The sequence below is a fragment of the Otolemur garnettii genome, unplaced genomic scaffold (assembly GCF_000181295.1).
Source record: "Otolemur garnettii isolate 467f Iridium unplaced genomic scaffold, OtoGar3 scaffold00015, whole genome shotgun sequence".
Classification (NCBI taxonomy): Eukaryota; Metazoa; Chordata; class Mammalia; order Primates; family Galagidae; genus Otolemur; species Otolemur garnettii.
This window is the reverse complement of record NW_003852410.1, coordinates 22,750,722-22,774,006: the sequence shown is the minus strand read 5'-3', so window position 1 is coordinate 22,774,006 and position 23,285 is coordinate 22,750,722. Positions and strand designations below refer to the sequence as shown.

Here is a 23,285-nt window from a genome sequence, read left to right as displayed (position 1 = left end):
TTATCTCTAGGCTATGAGTATAACACGTATATGAAACATAAGTGAATTTCATGTTTAAACTTGGGCCTATTCCCAAGGTATCTAGTTTTATATATATACATATATATACACAAACATTCCAAAATCCAAAAAAGTCTGAAACCCAAAACACTGCTGGTCCCAAGCATTTTTGGATAACGGCTACTCAACCTATACTATTAGCACCCACATTTTGCAGATAAGGAAGTTCCCATAGAAAGATTTAATTATTTGATTAAGGTCCCATGGCTACTAAGGTAGAGGAGCTATAACTGGAATTCTCTTGAAGGAGTCTTTGCATTTCAGAAAGGTGCCTCAGAAAAAGGATAGAGAGGATACTGAGAAAGCAGGTCTGGCCTGTCGCAACTGCTTAATGCAAAGCCATGACTCTTTTCTGTTCTAAGTATTGGGCATCTAACAATATTTCCATTGGAGAAAAGGAAAGGGATGTGCTCTTAAAATAAGTTTGAAGAGTGCTAATTTAAAAATGTACCCATCATACGTTGAACTGAATTGGAGACAACTTTATATCTTGCTCTATGAAAAGCACAGTCTGCTGTACATAAGTGGCCTTCAAAAAACACTTGCATGGAAAATCTTACCTAACAGAGGATGCTGGCTCTAAATGAAGTTAACATATGACATGCAAATCAATATACAAGTAGATTTTATCAATGACAACTTTTTAGAAATTTATTTCAAAAATAACTCCTTAATCATTCCAGAAAGAAAATAATGCAGATAAAAATCAGAATAACTTCTAGTAAATTTACACTGCTTCACTCCCTGCTCTAACCACGCCCTGTCTCTAAAGAATCCAAGGGAAAAGTCATTCTATAATGACCACTTAGTGAGCATAACTAGGAAATGATTCCTTCTCTGCATTTTTGTTCATTTTCTTTCCTGAAAGGGGGATATTACTGTTTCCAGATGTTAAATTCCAAATTAGAGCTGTGTATAACTAGAATTAGGAATGATGTAGATTTGTGAAAGTCTTGTAACCAGGGCATTATGAGGGCACCCTCCCAGACAAAGATGTTAAGTTAGAAAAGTTCCCCAGGCTCCTCTGCTTTAGCAGAAGGAGAGGAAGGCCTTTTTCCTCCTGCTATTCAGAAAAGAATACTAGATCTTGCATATTAAACTCCAGCAGTTAAACCAAAGACATGCATGAGCTACGTCTGAACAGGGTGCACTGCACTTACTCGACTTTCTGAAATCAGTCATTTCCCCCAATTAGGTTCAAAGCTCTTCAACCCTGCAAACTCTACTATGACTTGGGGAGGGTCTTTCTCTCTAAAGTCAAGTGAATGCTCACTGATGCGAAGGAACAAGAGGTTTAGGTCACTCTGAATTAAATGAAATTACTGAAAGGAAACTCACACATGGCCCAGCTCATGGGCGATTGTAAAAGCTGTGCTCAATCCACTGTCTTCACTAATAGAACAGCTTCTATACGGATCGCAAATGGTTCCCAGTTCAGCAAGACCTATCCAAAGAGGGGGGAAAACCAACAAGGGTTTACTTTAAAGAGCAATTGTGGCTTGAAATAAAAACAGGTAATGAACTGTTTTAGCCGTAGAGGACACACATGGAGGACTCACCTAAGGTATCACATTTGTCATGAGCTCTGCAGATATCCTGTCTGAAAGCAAAGCAGACTTAGGTCTTGACAACACCAGAGAGTAAACGTCAATACAAACAAACCCTTTAGAGTCTTCTAGGCATGCACAACAGCACATACTTTAGGAAGGGGTATTATGAAAAGTAAATTAACAAAGCTAGGGTTTCACAACTTGAGAAAGTTTGGGAATAGTTGATGTGAGGATTAAAAGCTACATTAAGAAGTCTTCTGCAGCCTGGGAGGCCACAGAGCAGTTAGAAACCTTTCCAACCAGGACTTCACCCAATACCCTGGAGTAAGTGACCCTAGTTTCATAAAGACTCTTTGAGAACATTCCTGAGAAGGCACTAAACGCCATTCATTTAATTTCATTTAAGAGTGTTTATGATCCCATTAGAGGTGGCAAAAGACAGGTGTCACAAGCAGGCCAGCTCCCCTCTTCTCTGTCCCATATAGTATTTTGGGGACAGTAGCTACCATTTAAAAATTAGGAAATTTCACATTAAAAAAAATCCATCTTTTAGGCTTCTTACAAAATCACAAAAGCTGGCAACACCGGACCCATATTACATGGCAATACTAGGTCAATCTGAATAGCAGCTGCCCCTATTATACACATAGCCATTTACTTTCCAGCCTGCCTAACAGATTTATTCCTCATTTGGCACCTACCAGTTAATGGTTTTCAACCAGGAGTAATTCTGCATCCTCCACAGGGCATTAGGCAATGTCTAGAAACATTGTTGGATGTCACAGCTGGGAGGAAGAATGCTTCTGACATGGGGTAAGCAGAGACCAGGGGTACTACTGAACATCCCCAGTGATCATGGCAACCCCTGCAACCAAAAACCGTCTGGTCCAAAATGTCAGTATTACCTGAGATGAAAAACTCTCTGCACTATGAGCTGCCACTAGGAATGTATGACCCCATCCCATCAACTTGACCTGAAACTGCATGAAGAATAAGAAATCCACATACCTTGTTACAAGAACAGCAGTATCATGCTGTATTCCACCTGGATAGTTCTTTGAATGCTGCCACTGGCAAAAGTTTTTTAATGTTGTCTGGGCATTAAAAGATATAGAAGGTCCATCCTAAATACAGAGAAGAATTATGGTTGGTCTGTTGAACCAACACCAATTAGATATGCCATTTCGGATACAGATAGAAGAAAAAGAAAAAAAAACTTCATTACCTGTTCATTATGAATCACAACTAAGTTCACAATAACAATATTAATTAAATTTCCAATACTTGGGTCTTTATAGATAGAGGCTACCTGCAACCGAGATAAAGTTTTCAAAGTTAATTGTGAACTCCGTGTAAGCAGTAAGCAGTTTACGTCTTACGGTGGGCTCCACCTCTTTTTACGTTTCATGCATCATATGCATTTTGTCGTTCTGAATTTTCATTCATTCAACAATCATTTATTTAAAGTCTCTTTGTAAAATTCATACATGGCCATTTCAGATAATAATAAATTCAAACAAGTTTAAATTCCAAGGTGTTTTCCTCTGAAATTGCACTGCCATGCAACTGAACATTTCTCTGTACGGAACACTGGACTTAATTTTCCATCAAGCTCTTTTCTCCCATTTGATGTCTTGGATTGCCAACTTACAGAATCTCACAATGACCACATGTTTGCTAATACTACTGTTCTCTATGTTTACCATTCATTTGTGTCCGTGACAACCTGGTAACCTTTTTTTTTTTTTTGCCATTACCATAACTAATTATGAGCTGACATTCATGGAATGCTTAATGTGGTGAAGATTGCATATGCATTTGCTTCAGTCACCACAACAAAACTCTGGGCTGCTTATTATTACAATCTCTGTTCAACAAATGAGGAAACTAAGGCTCAGAGAAATCAAGTAACTTGTCCAAGGCTACACAACGGTGAACAGTAAAGCCACAATTCTCAATTTAGGTTTGAGTTTGACCCAAAGTTGATGTTTGTAATTAAGTGTTATGACAGATCTGAAGTTATGGGGTGGAAATGCAGTGGTGGGTATGCAAGATGAAAAAAAAGTAAAATACATTATCAATTTTTGGAATCATATTTGGATATAAAATATATTATTAAATTAACTTTGCTTTTTTTTTTTTTTTACTTTAAACATGGTCCCTAGAAAATTTAACACTAAAGTTGTAAATGCAACTTACATTACATTTCTACTGGGCAGTGTTTTTTAGAAACATACAAAACTTTTAACAGTGGTTTCCTCAGGAAAGGGGCTAGGAGTAGGCATAGGAAAGGATATTTATGTTTAAATCAATTGTTTTTGGTTCTGCTTGATTTTTTGTTGTTGTTGTTGCTGTTGCAGTTGTCACTGTTGGTTACCTGGCCCCGGCCGGGCTCAAACCCACCATCTTCAGTGTATGTGGCCGTAACCACTGTGCTATGGGCACTGAGCCATCTGTTTGATTTTTATAATCATGCAAATATACTGTATTTTAGATATTAAATGAGAGTAGGAAGAGAGAGTGAGAGATTCCTAGGCCTCACTCACCCCAGACCTACCTAATTAGAACACGAGAGGCTCACAGCTACAAAGCTCTGGGTGTGACTATGACTGACAGTCAGCATCCCACACCTGAATGTGCTAAAAAGCACCAAAAGCATTGGTTTGGGGAACTGGACAAGCTTACAACTCATATGCAGTGTCTAAGTGACTTTCTAGCCTTTCTTAACCGTGGGCAAGTGACCTAACCCCTCCGAGACTTAGTTTTCTCATCTAAGAAATGGGGATGATAATCTCACCCAGCAGAATTGCCAGGAGGATTAGGAATTATTCCTTTTAAGTAAAATGCATGTTGTCTAACACAGAATAAATCATAAATAATAATGTAATATAAATATTAATAAATGATACTGATAATCACTGATAACTGCTATTGTCATCATAGAAAGGGAACCATGAATGATCTTACATTCTCTTCGGTCACCTGCTTGAGTGAGTCTGGAAAGCACGGGGTGAAAACCCATATTCCCCAATGACACATTTAGAGACCTTCTCTTGAATGTACTTACAATTGACATTAAGGTTAAAATATAGTGTTGAAGGTTTGCTCCATGGTATAAAACCATTCTGTTGTCTGCCACCACCATCACTTCTACAAACCGTGGATAGGATAAAAAACGTTTTGTCCTTCTGTGGGTCCTCTTTTCCCTTGTCTTGTTACCAGAGGCAGAAAACGCCTTTGTTGCTAAACCACCATTTAATACTTCCACATCCTCCGCCAGGTTATTCCTTTCTCCCCATTTTCTTCCTCGGGTCTCCTTGTCTTTACTGTGAATATTTCTGTGCTCTGTAACAAATCAGGTGGTTTGCATTAAATTCAAGCCACATCTATTTTATAGTAAGAATTTAACTTGATGCATCTTAAAATGATGCTTCTGTAGTCAAATTACATACAAGAACAAAGTCCTCTGTACTCAGACCTCTACTGGTACAATCCAGTGCACGCGCTCACCAAAATGACTAAGGATTGGAGATTAGCTTCCCTGGGAAGCTTCCATAGACACTGGCTTAAGGGCAACAATTGCACGTGATTCTTTTCAAAAAGAACACATAGGTTCTTACTTTTAAGGTAACAAAGCCCTATCTTTGTTTCAAGATACCTTGTTTTTTGCTAAAGATTCAGTAAGAGCCATCAACACAGCTAGAGAGCTGGAAAGAATGGAAATGAAAATGTTTCATATGTACGCTTTTGATATTCAATGATATACAGTACAAAGAGGTCTGAGAGGTGGACATACTAGCAGATGATACAAAGGAACTGCAGAAAACACAAACGGTATTCTATTACCTAATTAGATCATTGCAGTACTTGAAATATAAGAATAGGGTTACTGCTATTCAATGCTTTGAATTTGTAATCAAATTTATTTTAGGGCTCAGTTAAGGAAGTAGATTAGCCTCAGAGAATGCGGGCAGGGAGCTGGGAGCATGATACATAACATCAGGTTCGCTCTACTCATGTACCCATTCCTGCCCAAGCTTCATAGTTTCTACACAAACTTGCTGCTCATTGACAACACCTGGAAACTTACTGGAGCTGCAGGCTCTTCAGCCTCCACCCTAGACCTGAAGCTACACTCACCAAGATCCCCAGGTGATTCCATTCACACTGAAATTCTCAGTCTACAACTTGCCTTGAAGCTTGTATTGCTGATGAAAACACTCAATTTTCATGTCATCACACAATAAACAGAATAAGCATGAAAGTGCCTGTCAAAAGATACTCTGAATAAAAATGGGATTTAATCAGTTATCCTGACTACCAGATCGCACACAAATGTGCTTTATTGCTTTAATGTCACTAGCTCGTAGTTTAAGACAGGCAACAGAATTATGCAACTAAGAAGTATGCCCCCCAACTGTAAGGACCAGAATTTGTTTCAATACCCCAAGTACAAAAAGTTACATTGTAAGTGATCACATATTTGAAGGACCCAACTATCTGACCACTATAACCAGTTGCTAAACCAATCACTTTAGGCCAGGATGTGTATTTTGCCCAAGTGGACTGTTTTAGTGATTATTAAATCGTTGTTTTTCCTTTCCTCAGTTTCAGTTACCTTAGGTCACTAAAAGTATTAAATGGAAGATTCCAGAAATAAACCCGTCACAAGCTTTAAATTACACACTGCTCTGAGTAGTGATGGAATCTCCCATATCCTACCCTGTAGGGGATGTGAACCCTTTTGTTGGCAACACACCTACCCTGTACACAACCCCTAACCTTCAGGCACCTACTAGCCATGTCACTGATCAGATCTACGGCCACATCATCACATTACCTCTGTCCAAGTTGCCCTTATTTTACTTAATAACAGCCCCAAAGTGAAAGAATGATGCTGACAATTTGGATATGCCAAAAGGAAGCCATAAAATGCTTCCTCTAAGTCAGCGGTCCCCAACTTTTTTGGCACCAGGGACTGGTTTCATGGAAGACGGTTCTTCCACAGACTAGGGATAGAGTGGAAGGTGGGAGGCGGAACCTGGGGGATGGGATGGGAGGCAGAGCTCAAAGGGTACAGCTGTGTGGCCCAGTTCCTAACAGACCCACACCAGTACAGTCTGCGGGTTGGAGACTGTAGCTTTAATTGAAAAGGTGAAAGTTCTAGACTTAAAAAGGAAAGAAAAATTTGCAGGCTGAGTTGCTATGGTGTACAGTAAGAATTAATCTTCTATTCATGATTGTGAAGAAAGAAAAAGAAATTTGTTACTTTTGCTGTTGCACCTCAAACGGAGAAAGTTAGGGCCACCGAGAGTGGTAAGTGCTTAGGTAAGAGGGAAAAGGCGTTAAGTTTGCAGATGGAAAACATCAATAGAAAAGGTGTTCCAATTCACAGCAATTAGTACTATTTGTGGTTTCAAGCATGCACTGAAGGTCTTTGAATATATCCAAAGGATGGGGGTGGGTACCATAGTAAAATCTGCACACTGGTGTGCTCAGAGAGCATCTTAGGTGTGCCACAAAAACTTTTAAGGATTATTAAATCATTTTTGAAAGAAGTTCAAAGCACAGTAAGTATAGTCTTTGTTTTTACTCTTTTGTTTTGATCAACATAATTTAAGTGTACCGTGGAAGTTTAACTATAGGTTCAAGTGCGCCATGAGATAAAAAAGGTTGAAAAACACTGGTCAAAACTGTCAAACAAGTTATATGCAGTTAACTCCAGGTAAAATGACTAGCCCAAACCCTGAAATACAGTAGAATTCAACATCAGATTGTTTTTCTTCTAGTCTTTCAAGGATAGTCACATATGTGTATCAATGCCATATGAGCAATTAGGCTGTCATTCCATTTTTAAATCATCAAATGACATAAAATAGATACCAGCAAGCACCTATTATGTGTCAGGCACTGAATTAGGCTCTTCTATAAAATCTAACTATTTTATAGATGATGAAAGTAAGTCTTAAAAAATTCAGCAACTTGTCCAAAGTCACACAGCAGAAAGTGGAGGTATAAGGAATCAGGCATAGATTTAATCAATGCTCCTAAGCAAGGTTCTTTCTATCAAGCAAGATTTCTCAACACCTGGGAATTGAAATTGGCTCACAGTTTAGTTGACAGTTTCCAAGGTGAACCTGAACTGGGAAAAAGTGCCTGGTGGATACTTTCAAGAAGACTTGCGTTTGACAACAGGTATATGAAAGCCACGTTGAAAATTAAATACTTTTAATACATTACAGAAATGTCAACTATATTGTGAAAAATAAATAATCCTTGTTTAATGTCTTCTGTAAATATTTTTAAATTGATTAATTACAACCAGTATTAAAGTTTTATCAGTTTTAAAGTTTCTACTCTTTTCCTATTCTCTAGTTATTGATTTCTGCTCTTTTATCTCTTTCCTTCTGTTTGTTTTAGGTTGAGTTTGCTTTTTTTCTATTATCTTAAAGTGAAAGATTATTGATTGGAGATTTTCCTTCTTTCTCAGTAGAGGTATTCACAGCTGTAAATTCCCTTCCAATCTATCTTTTAGCAGCATGCCTTAAGTGTGGGTATATTGTATCTTCATTTTCATTCATCTCAAAGTATTTCCTAATTTCTCTTTAAACCACTGGTCATTTAGGGAATATGCTGTTTAATTTCATGTATGTTTGAGCATCCCTTTTCTGCTATAATTGATTTCTAATTTCATTGCATTGTGATCAGCAAAAATATATGCTGTATTATTTTTATCCTTTTAAATGTATTGGAATTTGTTTTACATTCCTGCATTAGTCTAAGCTGGAGAATGTTACATGTGTACTTCAGAGGAGTATGTTCTGCTGTGTGGGAGTAGAGTGTCCTATAGATATCTGTTCTATGTGGTTGGTTCATAGTGTCCAAGTATTCTACTTCCTTGTTGATTTTTTTGCCAAGCTGCTCTATCCATCATTAAAAGGTGAGTATTGAACTTTCTATTATTATTGACCTACTTCTTCCTTTATTTCTATCAGTTTTTGCTTCATATATTTTGATGTTCTGAGGTATATATGTGTTTCCATGTATAACTGTTAATATGTTCCTGAAGAATTGATCCTTTTATTATTACAAAACACTTTGATAAACTTTACTGTGTCAGGAAAATATAATAAGCCAGTCACAAAAGACCACATACATTATAGGACTCCAGTCACGTGGAAAGTCCAGAAGAGGGAAATCTCTAGAAACAGATAGTAGAGGAGTACAAGTGGGGCATCCCTAATTAGAAAATCCAAAGTCTGAAATGCCGCAAAATTTGAAACTTTTTGAGCACGAACATGATGCCACAAGTGGAAAATTCCATATACAAGCACTTAACACAAACTTTGTTTCATGTACACAAGTATTAAAACTATTGCATGGGGCGGCGCCTGTGGCTCAAAAGGGTAGGGCACCAGTCTCATATGCCGGAGGTGGCAGGTTCAAACCCAGCCCAGGCCAAACACTGCAAAAATAAATAAAAATTAAGTCTATTTAAATAAAAACAAAACTATTGCATGAAATTACCTGCAGGCTATATATATTAGGTGTATATGAGACACACCTCAATCCTGTGTTTAGACATGGGGCCTATCCCCAAGATATCTCATTAAGTATATGCAAGTATTCCAAAATCCAAAATCCAAAAAACTTCTGGTCCCAAGCATTCTGAATAAGGAATACTCAACCTATAATTGCTTAAGGCGGAGACAAAGGGGGAAGATAGGAGAGTGCTAAAAGACATAGGGTTTCCTTCTTAAGAGATAGAAATATTCTAAAGTTTACTGTGGTGGTGCTTGTACATATTTGTGGATCTACCAAAATCCATTGAATTATATACTTTAAATGGGTAAATAATAAGGTAAAAGAATTATAGTTCAATAAAGCTGTTTTAAAAAGAGAAATTATTTTACTGAGTTTGTGAAAAGTAAATAATCTTTATTTAACATTGTCTGTAAGTATTCCAATTTATTAGATTTACTTAGAGGAAAGTATACCTGCAGTGAGAAAAACAGAAAATGCTATATATAAAATTCATTCTTTTTGACCACTCTCAGAATCATTAACTGGGGGACTGGTATGGGAAAAACTGAGGATGAATCAAAGCAATAATTGGAAACAAAGCACACCTATTTAAATAAAGTTGAAGAAATTAAGGCACCTCCAAAAGGCTATAATATCTAACAGAGAACAATTGAGGTAAATTCTAATGCTTTTGGAAGACATTTCTCTCTTTCTTTTTTTGGTTGTTGTTGCAATTTGGCTGGGGCCAGGTTTGAACCCGCCTCCCTTGGTATATGGGGCTGGTGCCTAACCCACTGAGCCACAGGTGCCACCCCTTGGAAGACATTTCAATCTCAAGTAATCTGTGTATCACAGAAATAATTCAGCATACCGTAGGTGGCATGAAAATGCAAGAACTAAATTGCTTCTTTGGGATTGAAAGTGTATCTTCTACTACATCATACTTTGTCTTTTCATCCTTCTGACCTCTTCTGCTAATGAGTTAGAAATGTATTTATTAACCTAATTAGCCCAACTAAATTCTAGCACATTAACCAGTTTAGCAAGCAATTTTAAATTTAAGAAGAGCATATAAAATAGACCCAATATCTTATATACTCAACCCTTCTGCCTTTGAGTAGAACTGTAATAATAAGAAATAACTTCCACAAAGGGAGTATACAGTGTTAGGATTAAAAAAAAAGTCATTGACATTTCTCTTTAGTGACCTTTTAGTACAAAGGAATGGAGGCTAGTGTATAAGGCATTTGCAATGTCACTTTGCTAATAGTTTAATCGGAATGGGCTACATAATGAAATCTCACTCATGTGGAAAGAACAATCCAAATGGTCCGTGTATTCTTGCTCTTTTTGCTTTTTTAATCACATATATAGCTTTATATTTATTATTACTTAAAAAAATACAATAATATTACTCAGTGCTTTTTAGTATATTCATAGAGTTGTGCAATTCTTGTCACCATCTGACTTTATGATATTTTCATCACCCCAAAAAGAAATCCTATACCTATCAGCAGTCATTCTCCTGTTTTCCCACCCCTTGGGAATCACTAATGTATACTTAGTTCTATGAATCTGCCTATTCTGGGATGGCACATAAGTAGTCATAGAACATATGGCCACTTGTAAATAGCTTCTTTCATTTGGCATAATATTTTCGAGGTTCATCTACGTTATAGTGTGTATCAGTATTCTATTCCTTTTTATTATCAAATATTCGACTGTATGGATATACCACATTATGTTCATTCACTCATCAACTGGTGGGGATTTGGGTGGACATTCAATACCCGACTGAACAATGCTGCTATGAATGTTCATGTGCAAGATTTTGGATGGATATATTTTGATTACTCTTGGGTATATACTTAGGAGTAGAATTGCTAGGTCATATGACAACTCCATGTTTAACATTTCGAGGAACTGTCAAACTGTTTTCCAAAGTGACTACACCATTTTCTTGCCTCTTCTTAAAGTTCAGATAAGATACTTGGAAATAGAATATCATTTTCTCATGTTTCTTCTTCTTTGAGGATTCCTCAAAAATTAATCACATTTACTTAACTAAATAGGTTATGAGAAAACTGGCCTAGTTCAAATCCTAAAATGGCATTTTGATACCTGCAAGTGTATCTAATGCATGTTTACATTTGGAGAAAAGTGTAATATTTAGCAATGTGAGCACTTACACATGCATGTAAACAAATTCAGGCATATGGGGAAAAAAAGCTCTAACTGGCAGGTGTACGCTTACTATCCCCACCTCACAGGTTCAGACATCTTATTCCAAAGACATGAGTTAACATTGGCTTTTGTACTGATTTTGGCTTTGATGCCTACAAAAGGGAAGAAGCATTGCCTATACTACCACAGCCAGTGTTCTAAGAACTCATGCAATGAAGGGAGGGACACCTAATTCAGCTCCTATTTGATCTTGGGCATATAACTGACTCTGATTCACCCTCAGTTCTCCCACTTATAACATGGTGTAAGAACAGTACCTATTTCATGGAATGGCGTTGAGGAGTGATTGGAGATCCCTCATGCTAGCATAGTGCCTAGCATGTAGAAAGGAATGAATCGATATCGTTATCATTTTTTTCTCTATTTTTACCAGTCACACACTGAGTTAGAACTAAATGGAACCATTTAAGAGGAAGTGACCTGTGTTTAAAAACAATTTTATGGCTTACCATAGTGATTTCAAAGACATGAGGTGTTTATACTTCTAAATAGGGCAAACCAACATTGTGTGTGTCTGATTTCACTTCTGATACTCAACTTCATAGTACTACAAAAAGAGTAGTAACTTCCAAACCAGAGTGCTGAGAGCTGGGCTTCCACCTGCCATACCACACCCAAAGGGCCTTTTCTGAGTCAATTCTCTGGTCCTCAGTTTACTGACCTCTTAAATGGGCATAAAAATATTTGCTTAAATGTTTTAAATGAGCTTCATGTCACATTGCAATACAATGAAACGCACATAACATTACTAAATAACTGGGATTATTTTAGAATATAACAGCCATGCCTTGTTAGTCAGTGGTTACTCATTGAAGTTGTTTCCCACCAACTGGAGTTGGGCTGAGGAGATTCGAATGTCACATTAACCCCTGGGAAGTTAATGATTGCTCTCTATTTTCATAAGGTTTACCACAATTTAACTGAGTTTCCTTAGGGCACTGAGCCACCCTGTAACCTCACACAGCACAACACTAAAGGCAAGTCTCCTTTTTGCTCCACCCAAGCGTAACAGAGAAAAGGAAGACAGGACAGGATTCATGAGTGGTTTTCCACTTGGATTTTAGAGCCAGACCAGCCTCAGTTCCCATTTCTGCCCCAATGCTATTCTGGTTACCCTTTCTTAGACAGTTTCCTGCCTCAAAACCTCAGTTTCTGCATCTGTAAAAGGGGGATAATAACAGCATACCTCAAAGGATAACAGTAGAGATTAAAAAAGATAATACATAAAATACTCTCAAAGCAGGGCATGTCACATAAAGATTTATTAAATATTTTTTTTTTTTTTTTTTTTTTTTTTGAGACAGAGCCTCAAGCTTTCACCCTGGGTAGAGTGCCATGGCATTACAGCTCACAGCAACCTCCAACTCCTGGGCTCAAGCGAGTCTCTTGCCTCCGCCTCCCAAGTAGCTGGGACTACAGGCGCCCGCCACAACGCCCGGCTATTTTTTGGTTGCAGCCGTCATTGTTGTTTGGCGGGTCCGGGCTGGGGATTCGAACCCGCCACCTTAGGTGTACGTGGCTGGCGCCTTAGCCGGTTGAGCTATAGGCGCCGAGCCTAAATATTTAACATAATAATAATCATTAGTGATTATTGTTTTACTAGTAGTATACGAGGGTTTTTCAAATAAAATAAATCTATTTCAGAAAGAATCTTGGGAAGGAAGGAACTAAAGGCATGAACGACCAGTGCCTGCTACCACGGAAGGTCCAGTCTAGATATAAAGGACACAGGGACTGACAGTGAGAAGAAAGACAGTCTGACATGTGATTAGATGTAAATAAACGCAACAAATACTTCCACTTCTCAACTGGCTCCAGTTCCAAAACTGGCTCCAGTTCCAAAACTGGAAGCCAATGTCAGTTTCTCTTGGTTGTAGTCAGATCTGCGCTGATGGGCACGTTTAGGGAGTTACTTCATGAAGCCTCATGCAGAGAAATAAAGTCTACTGGAATCAGAGAATGATGAATAGACAAGCACAAAGTGGTCAAAAAACAAAGACCACAGCCATAAAACCCATGAATGTTCTAATAATAAAATATAGTAATATTTTCCAGTAACTGGGTGGAGAAAGAGCTTAGGGAAAGAATTGTTCTGTATATAGAAAGTATATGAATGAAAAGTCAACCAAGTTTAATTATTCGTAAGGGTCCTCAATTTGCTAGCTTGCAAAACAACACTGAATCCCTAGATAGTCATTAGAATTATGTTCTCAAGCCCATCTCTCTCTCTCTCTCTCTCTTTCTTTTTTAACAGACCCTAAACTGCATTTAAAAAAAAAATAGTGACACGGCCAGTGTCAAGCAGTGTTCCACGCACATCCTGACAGTAAGCAGATGCACAGGGCAATGGCAGGGGAGATTCTGGCTGTTCAGATGCCTTTGGGGCTGGCCTGAAACTTTATGAACAATGTTTCCATGAGAGTTAGTTTACAGAACATTAATCCCATAGATACTCCCCCCAAAAAATCAATTAGGTTTGCAAAACACTTAACATAGCATTCACATCTGGAGCTTTCTCCATGTGTATTAGCATTTTAAAAGCTCTGAGAAGTCTTGCAAGAAAGCAACCAGTTTACATTTACCATGTAAATGACTGCCAAACTTGCAGGGATCTATGCCAGTTTAAGAGGCAACACACATAGGAAGACCAGAAGGGGGAGGGAGTGTGTTGATAAGCTGTCCTCTCAGGGAGAGAAGGACATGCCCTTGGAAGAAAACAATTGAGAAGCTTCTCGGTGTTCAAGGAGCTGCAGGTGTCAAGGGGAGGCAAGTCCAGATGGCTACCTCATTATCTGCTAAGGGGGTGGGCGCCTCCAGCTACCTGGGGAGTTGAGTTTGCTGACTCAGGTATGTGGGTGGGGATTACACCACACACACAGCCCTTTCTGCATTCTCCTGTTAAATACAGTAACTAGGACTAGTGGCCAAGGTTTGTTGAGTGCTTTTCTTTCTTTGTATCACTCTCCTAAGTAATCCTTACAGCAACCCTATACGGTAGGGACTATTGTCTCCATTTGATAAATGAGGAAACTGAGGGTCACTTGAAGTAACTGGAGAAAATATTTAAAGAATACCTATTTGAAGTAACATAAAATTCTGAACATACCAGGACCTGTATTTTATTAAGGGACTGTTTGGTTTTGCTATTAATATCCTGTAAAATATTCTTCTAGAAGTGTAGGTTTTGATTCATTCCGTCTATTAGCAGTAAAGGGCAACTGACCTTTCCACCTGGAAGGATCCCAACTGCCCACAGCTATCCTGTGCTGTCTGCAGCCTGTTTGCAATGGCCGTGTCTCAGTCCCCTTTATGCCACAGTTTGGGATCCAGGCCTAGCATTCTCCAGGAGAAATAAAATGCGAGCCACATGTGGAAGTTAAGAATTTGGAGTAGCCGCATTTTAAAAAAGTCAAAAGCAACAGATGAAACTAATTTTAATGATATATTCTATTTAAGTTAATATAGCCATAATATTATCACTTCAACATGTGACACTAGCCTCTTCTCAAGGGCGTACCAGCGACACAGAGGACCCTACATTCTAAGCAGAGTGAACACAGGAAGCAGTGTGATGTGGTAGGTAAGACTTTGGGTGCAGGAGTCAGGGAGACCTGCATTTAAATCCAAGCTGCTCTGCATCCAACCTGTGTGACCTCGAGAATATCTCATTAGGACCTCTGTGTCTCAGTCTATTCATCTGTGAAATGGGAATAATAACTGCTTTTGTCTAATAGCCTGGGGGTGGGGCCGGGGGGTGGGGGGGGAGGGTTAGATGGCTTCATCTATGCCAGGTATAGAAATGGCCTGGTGTGTAGCAAATGCTCTGGAGGCATGAGCTTTGGTGACTCTGTGACTTAAGATGTGTAGCTCCTGGGGTCCCTGCTGGTGATCTGCCTGCTATCTGACATTTCACTGCAGCTTGTGGGAGGCAGTCCTGAGGCCAAACTGGCTGCCTGTGGCAGATGGAGGTATCATTCCCATAACAAAGATTAAAGAGCAGCTGGGCTGCAGCTCTTTAAAAGGCTTCTCAGCTACTTGGAGGGAGCATATCTCCCACATTCCTTTGATACACAAGCCTCCCAGTTTACAAAGTGACTGAGGACCGGGGCCTGCCATAGCTCCCGTTTCTCACCCCAATGTTCAGTGACCATGGACAGAAGTGGCCACAGGGGCAGGCTGTAGGCAGGGGACAGGTGGCCCTCACTAGAATCCCCTCCCCTCCTCAAGCACAGACCACCTTCCCTAGCAGCCTGGCCAAGCTCAGAAGAGACCAATTGATCAACTTTAAAATTGTATTTTGTGACTGTATACTCAGCTCTTTCTGCAACAACTTAATCCCTTAGCGAATTAAAAGCCTAATATTTTCCTCTACAGGCCTGATACAACTTCTTGAACAAACTTGCTAGTTTATTTTTAATTATCCTTATACCTAATAGAAATCCAGAGGTACCCCCCAAACTTCATTTGAGTCATACTTTTGAACATCTCCTTTCAAGCACTGTTCACCGACTGCTTCCAACGTAGGACTGGGAAATATAAGGCCTGTGCTCAGGGTCCATTTTGCCATTTGTCCTAGCTCTGAGGAGATGAGTCTCTTCAAAAGTTTTGGGCCTTGATCCAACTTACTGAAATAGTTGTTCTTTTTTTTTTTTTTTTTTTTTGGTGCAGTTATTGGCCGGGGACAGGTTTGAACCCACCACCTCTGGTATATAGAGCCTCCTTGAGCCACAGGCGCTGCCCTGGAATACTTGTTCTCTCTAAAGTTCCTTCAAGTATTGAAATTTAATGAGTTCTTATATTTTATAAGATAAACGTGAATAATGATTAAACATGAAGTCTTCCTTCAAAAGAGGTAAAACCCAACAGAGCTTCTCTCTAAGCCACTGTCACTTTCAGAAAGGCGATGGATGAAATAACCAAATGATTAAGCAGGGTGGCATGGTAGTGGGAGACAGAAAACCTCCAAAGTAGAGACTAAGGCCACAGAAGTAGGCATGTGCCAGTGTTTAATTATAGTGGGAAGTGGGTACAGTGTATGGGTGTCTCCATTGCTTATTGGAAAGTCTTTATTTTGGACCTGCTATAACAGCAACAGTTTTGAAAATCATTTCCCTGTTCTCTACTTTCAGTATTACAATGATATAAAATCAAACAGGAGGAGAAGGAAATTGGCCTGAAAGAAAAAAAATAACACACAAAGACACTTTTGGAAAACTCTTAAATTGCCACAAAGCACAGAACAAGAAATTTCCACTTTCAAGAAACACAGCTCGGCACCTGTAGCTCAGTGGCTAGTATGCCAGACTGGGGCTGGCGGGTTCAAATCCAGCCTGGGCCTGCCAAACAACAATGACAACTACAACCAAAAAATAGCCGGGCATTGTGGTGGGCACCTGTAGTCCCAGCTACTTGGGAGGCTGAGGCAAGAGAATTGCTTAAGCCCAAGAGTTTGAGGTTGCTGTGAGCTGTGATGCTACAGCACTCTACCAAGGGTGACAAAGTGAGACTCTGTCTCAAAAAAGAAAAAAAAAAAGAAAGAATAATGAATTCACATCTCTCATTCCATCCCCTCCACCCAGCTTATGGTCTCTCAGGGATGAATCGCACACTACCAGATTCTTCCATCTCTGTCTCTGTGTCACTGCCCTCTGGAGCTCCCTGGCTTTCTCTCCTGTGTATGCACATGTGCAAAACAACATCTTTGGGTTAACTACGTGGTGACTCTTTTGTAAACTGTTTTCGCCCATGAGCTGAGAGAAGGTACACCAGCTGGGCATGGAGAGTTAAGTTTCTGGATATCAATTAGCAATAAAAACTATTACAACATGTCTTTTCTGTCAGCCTAAACAATAGCTTTGAGTAACAAGTCCTGAATAAGCCTTTCCTATTCCATTTCTGCCCCGTGTCCTGGAGAAACTCTATACTCCACCCTCCATTTTACCTTCTTGCTGTGTAGTTCTAGGACACTGTGAAATCTAGGATGCATGAATTACTGGCAATAAAAGAAAAACGTGTGCATGAAATAATCTGAAAATTAAGAGATATTTTTAAAAGACAAAATACAATCTGGGAGATAATATTTGCAAACCACCTAACTGATAAAAGGGTTCTATCTAGAATACATAAAGAATTCTGAAACTTCAATAACAAAAAAGAAAACATTCTGATATTTTTAAAAGTGGGCAAAAGATGTGAACAGACACTTCACCATAGAAGATACATGGTTAGCAAATAAACACAAAGAAATGCTCAACGTCAAAAGTCATTGGGGAAATATAATTGAGAACTAAAATTAGATTTTACTATACATTTACTAGGATAAAAGTTAAAATTTTTAAAAAACACCACCACTAACAAGAAAGCCCCAACAAAATATTGATAATACCAAGTGCTAGAGAAAATGCAGAAGAATCAGAACATTCATACTTTGCCAGAGGGGTTACAACACGATACAGTTGCTTTTAAAAACAGACTGGCCGTTTCCAGTAAGGTTAACCAGAGTGCTTACCATATAACCCACCAATCTCACTCCTACCCAACTGAAATGGAAATTTATATTCACATAAAAACCTGTATATAAATGTTTATAGCAGCTTTATTTATAACAGCCCCAAACTGTGTCCCTCAACTATGTAATAGCTAAACAAACTGGTGTACTATATCCACATCATAGAATACTACTCAGCAATTAAAAAAAAAAAAGGTGAATTACTGATACAGCCAACAATGTGGATGAACCTCAAATGCACTTTGCTCAGTGACTGTATTTATATAATATTCTGGGGGAGGGTCAAAGGCAGAGACAGAGAAGAGAGGTAGGGAGTAGAGCTGACTGCAAAGTACTCCAGGAACTATTCTGTAACTGGATTGTGATGATGGTCTAGTGACTGTACACATTTGCAAAACTTGTATAGCTAACACACTAAGAAGGATGGCTGTTACGGCCTGTAAATTACCTTAATATAAAAATGGATAAACACACTATGAAACAGTAACAGAAAATAAAAGGATTTATAAACAAACAACAAAAAAACTTAGCACTAAAATTCTAAAGCCAATCACATCACCTTGACCTTTTCCCACACATCATTTGTATTTTTAATACCTCACCTCTAATTCCATCATATGAGACTTGGGGATCATTAAAAAAGGAAGATTATGCCAACATTTGTCCCTCATCGATTCTGGCCCTTCTCAAAGCCCACTGGCCATGTGTACAAACTACATCACATCTTGCATTACTCATGCTCCTTTCTGTGATATTCAGAACACTGTATATTCACTAATGACTTTCAATTGCATGGAATATACATGCAAACATCTGGTTCAGATGCATAAAAAAGCAAATGAGAAAACTCACCCCTGGAGTGAGTGGCTATAATGATTGTCATAAAGAATTACACTCTGGGGGATACAAAGATGCAAATTTTAAACCTCAACTTTATTAAACATGTAGACTTATACTTGAAGAAGCTCAAGAAATTAGACTATGTCTTACTTTAAAAAGAAGACCCACTCAAGAGAGAAGTCTGAAGGGTCTTCAGATTAAGCCCCAAATCCTCCTGCCTTTGTCAGCCAGAAAGTCCTCTGCCAGAGTCCTCTGTTGATCCTTAGGTCTCTCCTAAATAAAGATGTATCTCAACCAGTTTCAGGTGGTCCCTGGGGAGATGCTCTAATTAGTAGGTGTCTACATTGACCTTTTTCCTCAGCAGAGAATGGGTTTCTGAAGCAAAGTGATAAGAACTTCCCAAAATATGATTACCAGGAGAGACAAGAAAAGGTCTTGAGATGGAGCAGAAAGTGTGAAGCAGGAACCACATCTTCTGGCCATCTCTGGATCCAGAAACTCATCAAAAGGGCTCCAGGGAGAAGGCAGAAAAGTATTTCACAGTCAATGAGTACTATTCTCAGCTCTAAACCTAAGTGGCCACTTGATATGGCTCACTGAAAACCGGCTCTAGTAGGCTACAAACACAGGTGAGGGATATTCCTGAACAACAGGAAAAGGCAGCCTAAGGATTTTGGTCCGTGATGAACTGCATATAAAGCAGTGATCTTGTAAGATTATAATTTTTTTATTGTACCATTTAGGTAGGTTTAATACACAAATACTTTCCATTGTGTCCCAAATGCTTACAGTATTCAATAGTCACAAGCTGTGAAGGTTTTTAGAGTAGGAGGAATAGGTGTGTAGTAGTCTACACTACCTAGGCTTGTGCAAGTATTCTCTATGACGTTTATACTCATGAGCAAACAGCCAGCACATATCCCTTTGTTAAGGGATACGTTATGGTACTGTATTGTAAATTGAGGATTTTTGTATCAGTAAGAGAAAAACAAGAGGGCTATCAAGGCATTTCAGACAAAGGATCAAAAAGCAACGCAATCCCACCACCTTTTGAGCTCAAGTGAATTACTCTGATAAGAGACCCAATGGCCTAGGCACTGGGTTTGAGGACTGGTATTGCTCTTCAGAAATCACTGCAATTGCAGTCTAACCTTATGAGGATAAAGTGGAAGCAAAGACTAAAAAAAGTGCAAGGAAAAAAGAGCCATATGGAACCAAACCAAAACTACAATGAAAATAGCAATTGTAATAGGAACAGTGACAACAAAGTACAAAGTTACTTAACAGACAATAACTGATTACAATTTGTGGACCTTGTCGTTAGGATCACAGCCTAGCCAATGACTGTACAAAGGCATTCAGCGTCAATCAGAAACATTTTAATAGAGGCACTGTCTAGGTGACATGGAGGAATTATTAATAATTATAGTAGTGCTAATATTGCTCATCATGATAAATAATAGTACAGTTATGTTGAAAAATATCTTCCTTTTCAGAGAAGTATATTGGAATACACTGGAATGATTTAGAGATGAAGTGTTATGATACCTTGGGTTTACTTTAAAATATCCCAGAAAAAAGCAAGCAAACAAACAAAATCAAGAAGCAAATGGGAAAACATCTCAGTCATTGTTAGATGTAGATGATGTGTTTGTGGTAGTTTCTATTACTAATCTCGCTACTTTTATAGACCTTGAAGATGTACACACTAAAATGGTTTTTAAAAAGCAAATAAAGGCTTGGCGCCTATAGTTCAACCGGCTAAGACGCCAGCCACGTACACCTAAGGTGGCGGGTTCGAATCCCCAGCCCGGACCCGCCAAACAACAATGACGGCTGCAACCAAAAAATAGCAGGGCGTTGTGGCGGGCGCCTGTGGTCCCAGCTACTTGGGAGGCGGAGGCAGGAGACTCGCTTTAGCCCAGGAGTTGGAGGTTGCTGTGAGCTGTAATGCCACGGCACTCTACCCAGGGGGACAGCTTGAGGCTCTGTCTCAAAAAAAAAAAATAAATAAATAAAAAAAAAATAAAAAGCAAATAAAAAGTAAAAAAATTAAATGCATAAAGGAGAACAAATGAACAAAGAAACAGTCCCTGCATTTATAAGTCCTTTTTTACTATCCTTTAATGATTTTATTGGAAGACTGCACTATAAATGCCAACTTTTTTTAACAAAAGAAGAAAAACATAATTTCTATATAAATACCATAAAAAAGATCAGGCTGAATAAATAAAATCAAGAATTCACTTATTTAAAATAGTAATTTTCTGGCCACACGTGGTGACTCATGTGTAATCCTAGCACTCTGGGAGGCTGAGGCAGGTGGATTGCTTGAACTCAGGAGTTAGAGATGAGCTTGAGCAAGAGTAAAACACCAGGGCGGCACCTGTGGCTCAAAGGAGTAGGGCACTGGCCCCATATGCTGGAGGTGGCGGGTTCAAACCCAGCCCTGGCCAAAAACTAAAAAAAAAAAAAAAAAAAAAAAGAGTAAAACACCGTCTCTACTAAAAATAGAAAAATTAGCCCAGTGTGACATCAGGTGCCTGTAGTCCCAGCTACAAGAGAGAGTGAGGCAAGATGATGGCTGGAGCCCAGGAGTTTGAGGTTGCTGTGAGCTATGATGATGCCAAGGTACACTGACCAGGGTTGAAAGAGTGAGATTCTGTCTCAAAATAAATAAACAAATAAAGTAATTTTCTAATAATTTACAAAGGATTTTAGAGGTCATTGCTTACATTGACTGTTCATTAAACAGAGGTCATTGAGGAATATAAAAAAGAAGAAAAAAGTATAAAGAAAGACTGTAAATTAAAGGAATTCCCAAATGGCAGCAGCTCTTTAAAAATTCAGAAACAGTCCCGGGTTACAAAACTGTTTCATTTCTTTTTCTTTAGAGACAGAATGTTACTCTGTCACCTTGTAGAGTGCTGTGGCCTCACAGCTCACAGCAACCTCCAGCGCTTGGGCTTAGGTGATTCTCTTGTCTCAGCCTCCCAAGTAGCTGGGACTATAGGCGCCTGCCACAATGCCCAGTGACTGTTTCCCTTTTTTACACACTATGGATAAGTCCATCTGCCTCTCTGAGAGTAGTTTTCTCGTTTGTCAAATGTGAATAATTGAAGCACCCCACAACCCCCCAAGCTGTTAGTTAATGAAATAACCAGAGCAAGCTTCCATATTGCCTGGCACAGGACGCCCTAAATGCTGCTTGTTCTTGACCATTGCAAGGCTGACAAGGTCTAAGGATGCAGAAAGTGTGTGGTAAAAATGCAGGCAAACTGGCTGCTCATAAGTCACCCATTAGCCTCCAACCACTGACATGCTTGGGGCCCAGGCAGGATTGTGAAGTCAGCTAAGGCTTCTGTCACTGCTTGGAGCCCACAAGCTGTTGCAGAAGTGTTTACTGAAAGCTCCCTCGGGGTCTGCTCCTTAGCTCTGTCTCTCACTCTTTTGGGGCCAGCTCATAAACCAGCTAATCTAATTAGCTGGTTACTCTATGCTAAATTATTAATGGGATCCAAGAAGTTAATGTGTAACAAAACATACTCTAACAGAGGCTTGTTGGAGACAGAAGGCCTCTGCCACATACTAGGTGCTCAAGAAATGTTAGACATTATTAGCATCATCCAGGGATTGGAAATCAGATGGAAGTCAAAGAAGATGCTCTGAAAACTTAAGTTAAAAAGGTTTTTCTAGATGGCAGCTGCCATTTTTATTTTTAGCGCAGTGTGGCCCACAGGTAGCACACTGGAATCACATATGAGTTAAGGATCAGGCCCATTTCCTACTGGCTGTATGGTTCTGCACAAGTTTGCTCAACCTCTCAGAGCTATAATCTTTTCAACTGCAAAACAGAGGTAATAACACCTACCCTATAATGTTTGTGAACATACGATATGTAATATGTGTTAAGTATATATGCAGTGATATGCACATAAGACCCTCAGTAAGTGATGGGTTTTCCCCCTTTTTTTTTAACTAATCCCCAAATGAGAATGGGAAGTTATCACCTTTTATTTTCTAGCTTTTATGATTGTAGCTGTGAAAGCCCAATCAAGAATTGATGGTACCTTCTAATGGGGATAATGAACAGAGTCCTCAGTGACTAATGGAGACTAAACCTTGATAGTCCCAGCATCAGTGCAACAGGCACACAACAATTTAGCTGGGTTGAGAGACAGATTTAACTTTAACCAGCCATAGGAACCACAAAGAAGTAGACACATGGTAGGATTTTTATCTCTCTGCTTATTGAGACCATTACATTTCAAAACAACAGAGGAGGCTTGTCAATTTCCATTCTTAAGTGACCAAATCTTGGCTTGGCTGTTCATCTCCAGTGACAGGTGCGATGGGGCTGTAAGTAAATACATGCCACTATCTCCATTTTATCTTACCTACTTTTTATAATTATGAAACTGTTATAAAATGGCAAAGGAACAAAATTATGAGGAGTCAAGAAAGTATAGTAAAAAGACTGCCTATGTTCCTGGCAACTGGAAATAACTATCGTTAATCTCTTTGTGCCTTTGCTCCAGATTTCTCTTTTTTTTTTTTTT

General features: G+C 39.0%; 1 protein-coding gene across 1 annotated transcript in view; it reads right to left on the bottom strand.

Annotated features, from left to right (window-relative positions):
- Nucleotides 1-23,285, bottom strand: part of ADAMTS9 (ADAM metallopeptidase with thrombospondin type 1 motif 9) — a 172,315-nt gene that overhangs the window by 136,911 nt on the left and 12,119 nt on the right. Inside the window, exons 4-8 of the mRNA XM_003785516.3 lie at nt 4,678-4,955; nt 2,836-2,919; nt 2,619-2,734; nt 1,620-1,660; nt 1,399-1,504 (exon numbers count right to left, since the gene is read on the bottom strand). Coding sequence (XP_003785564.1) covers nt 1,399-1,504; nt 1,620-1,660; nt 2,619-2,734; nt 2,836-2,919; nt 4,678-4,955 — 625 coding nt within the window. The remainder of the gene's footprint in view (nt 1-1,398; nt 1,505-1,619; nt 1,661-2,618; nt 2,735-2,835; nt 2,920-4,677; nt 4,956-23,285) is intronic.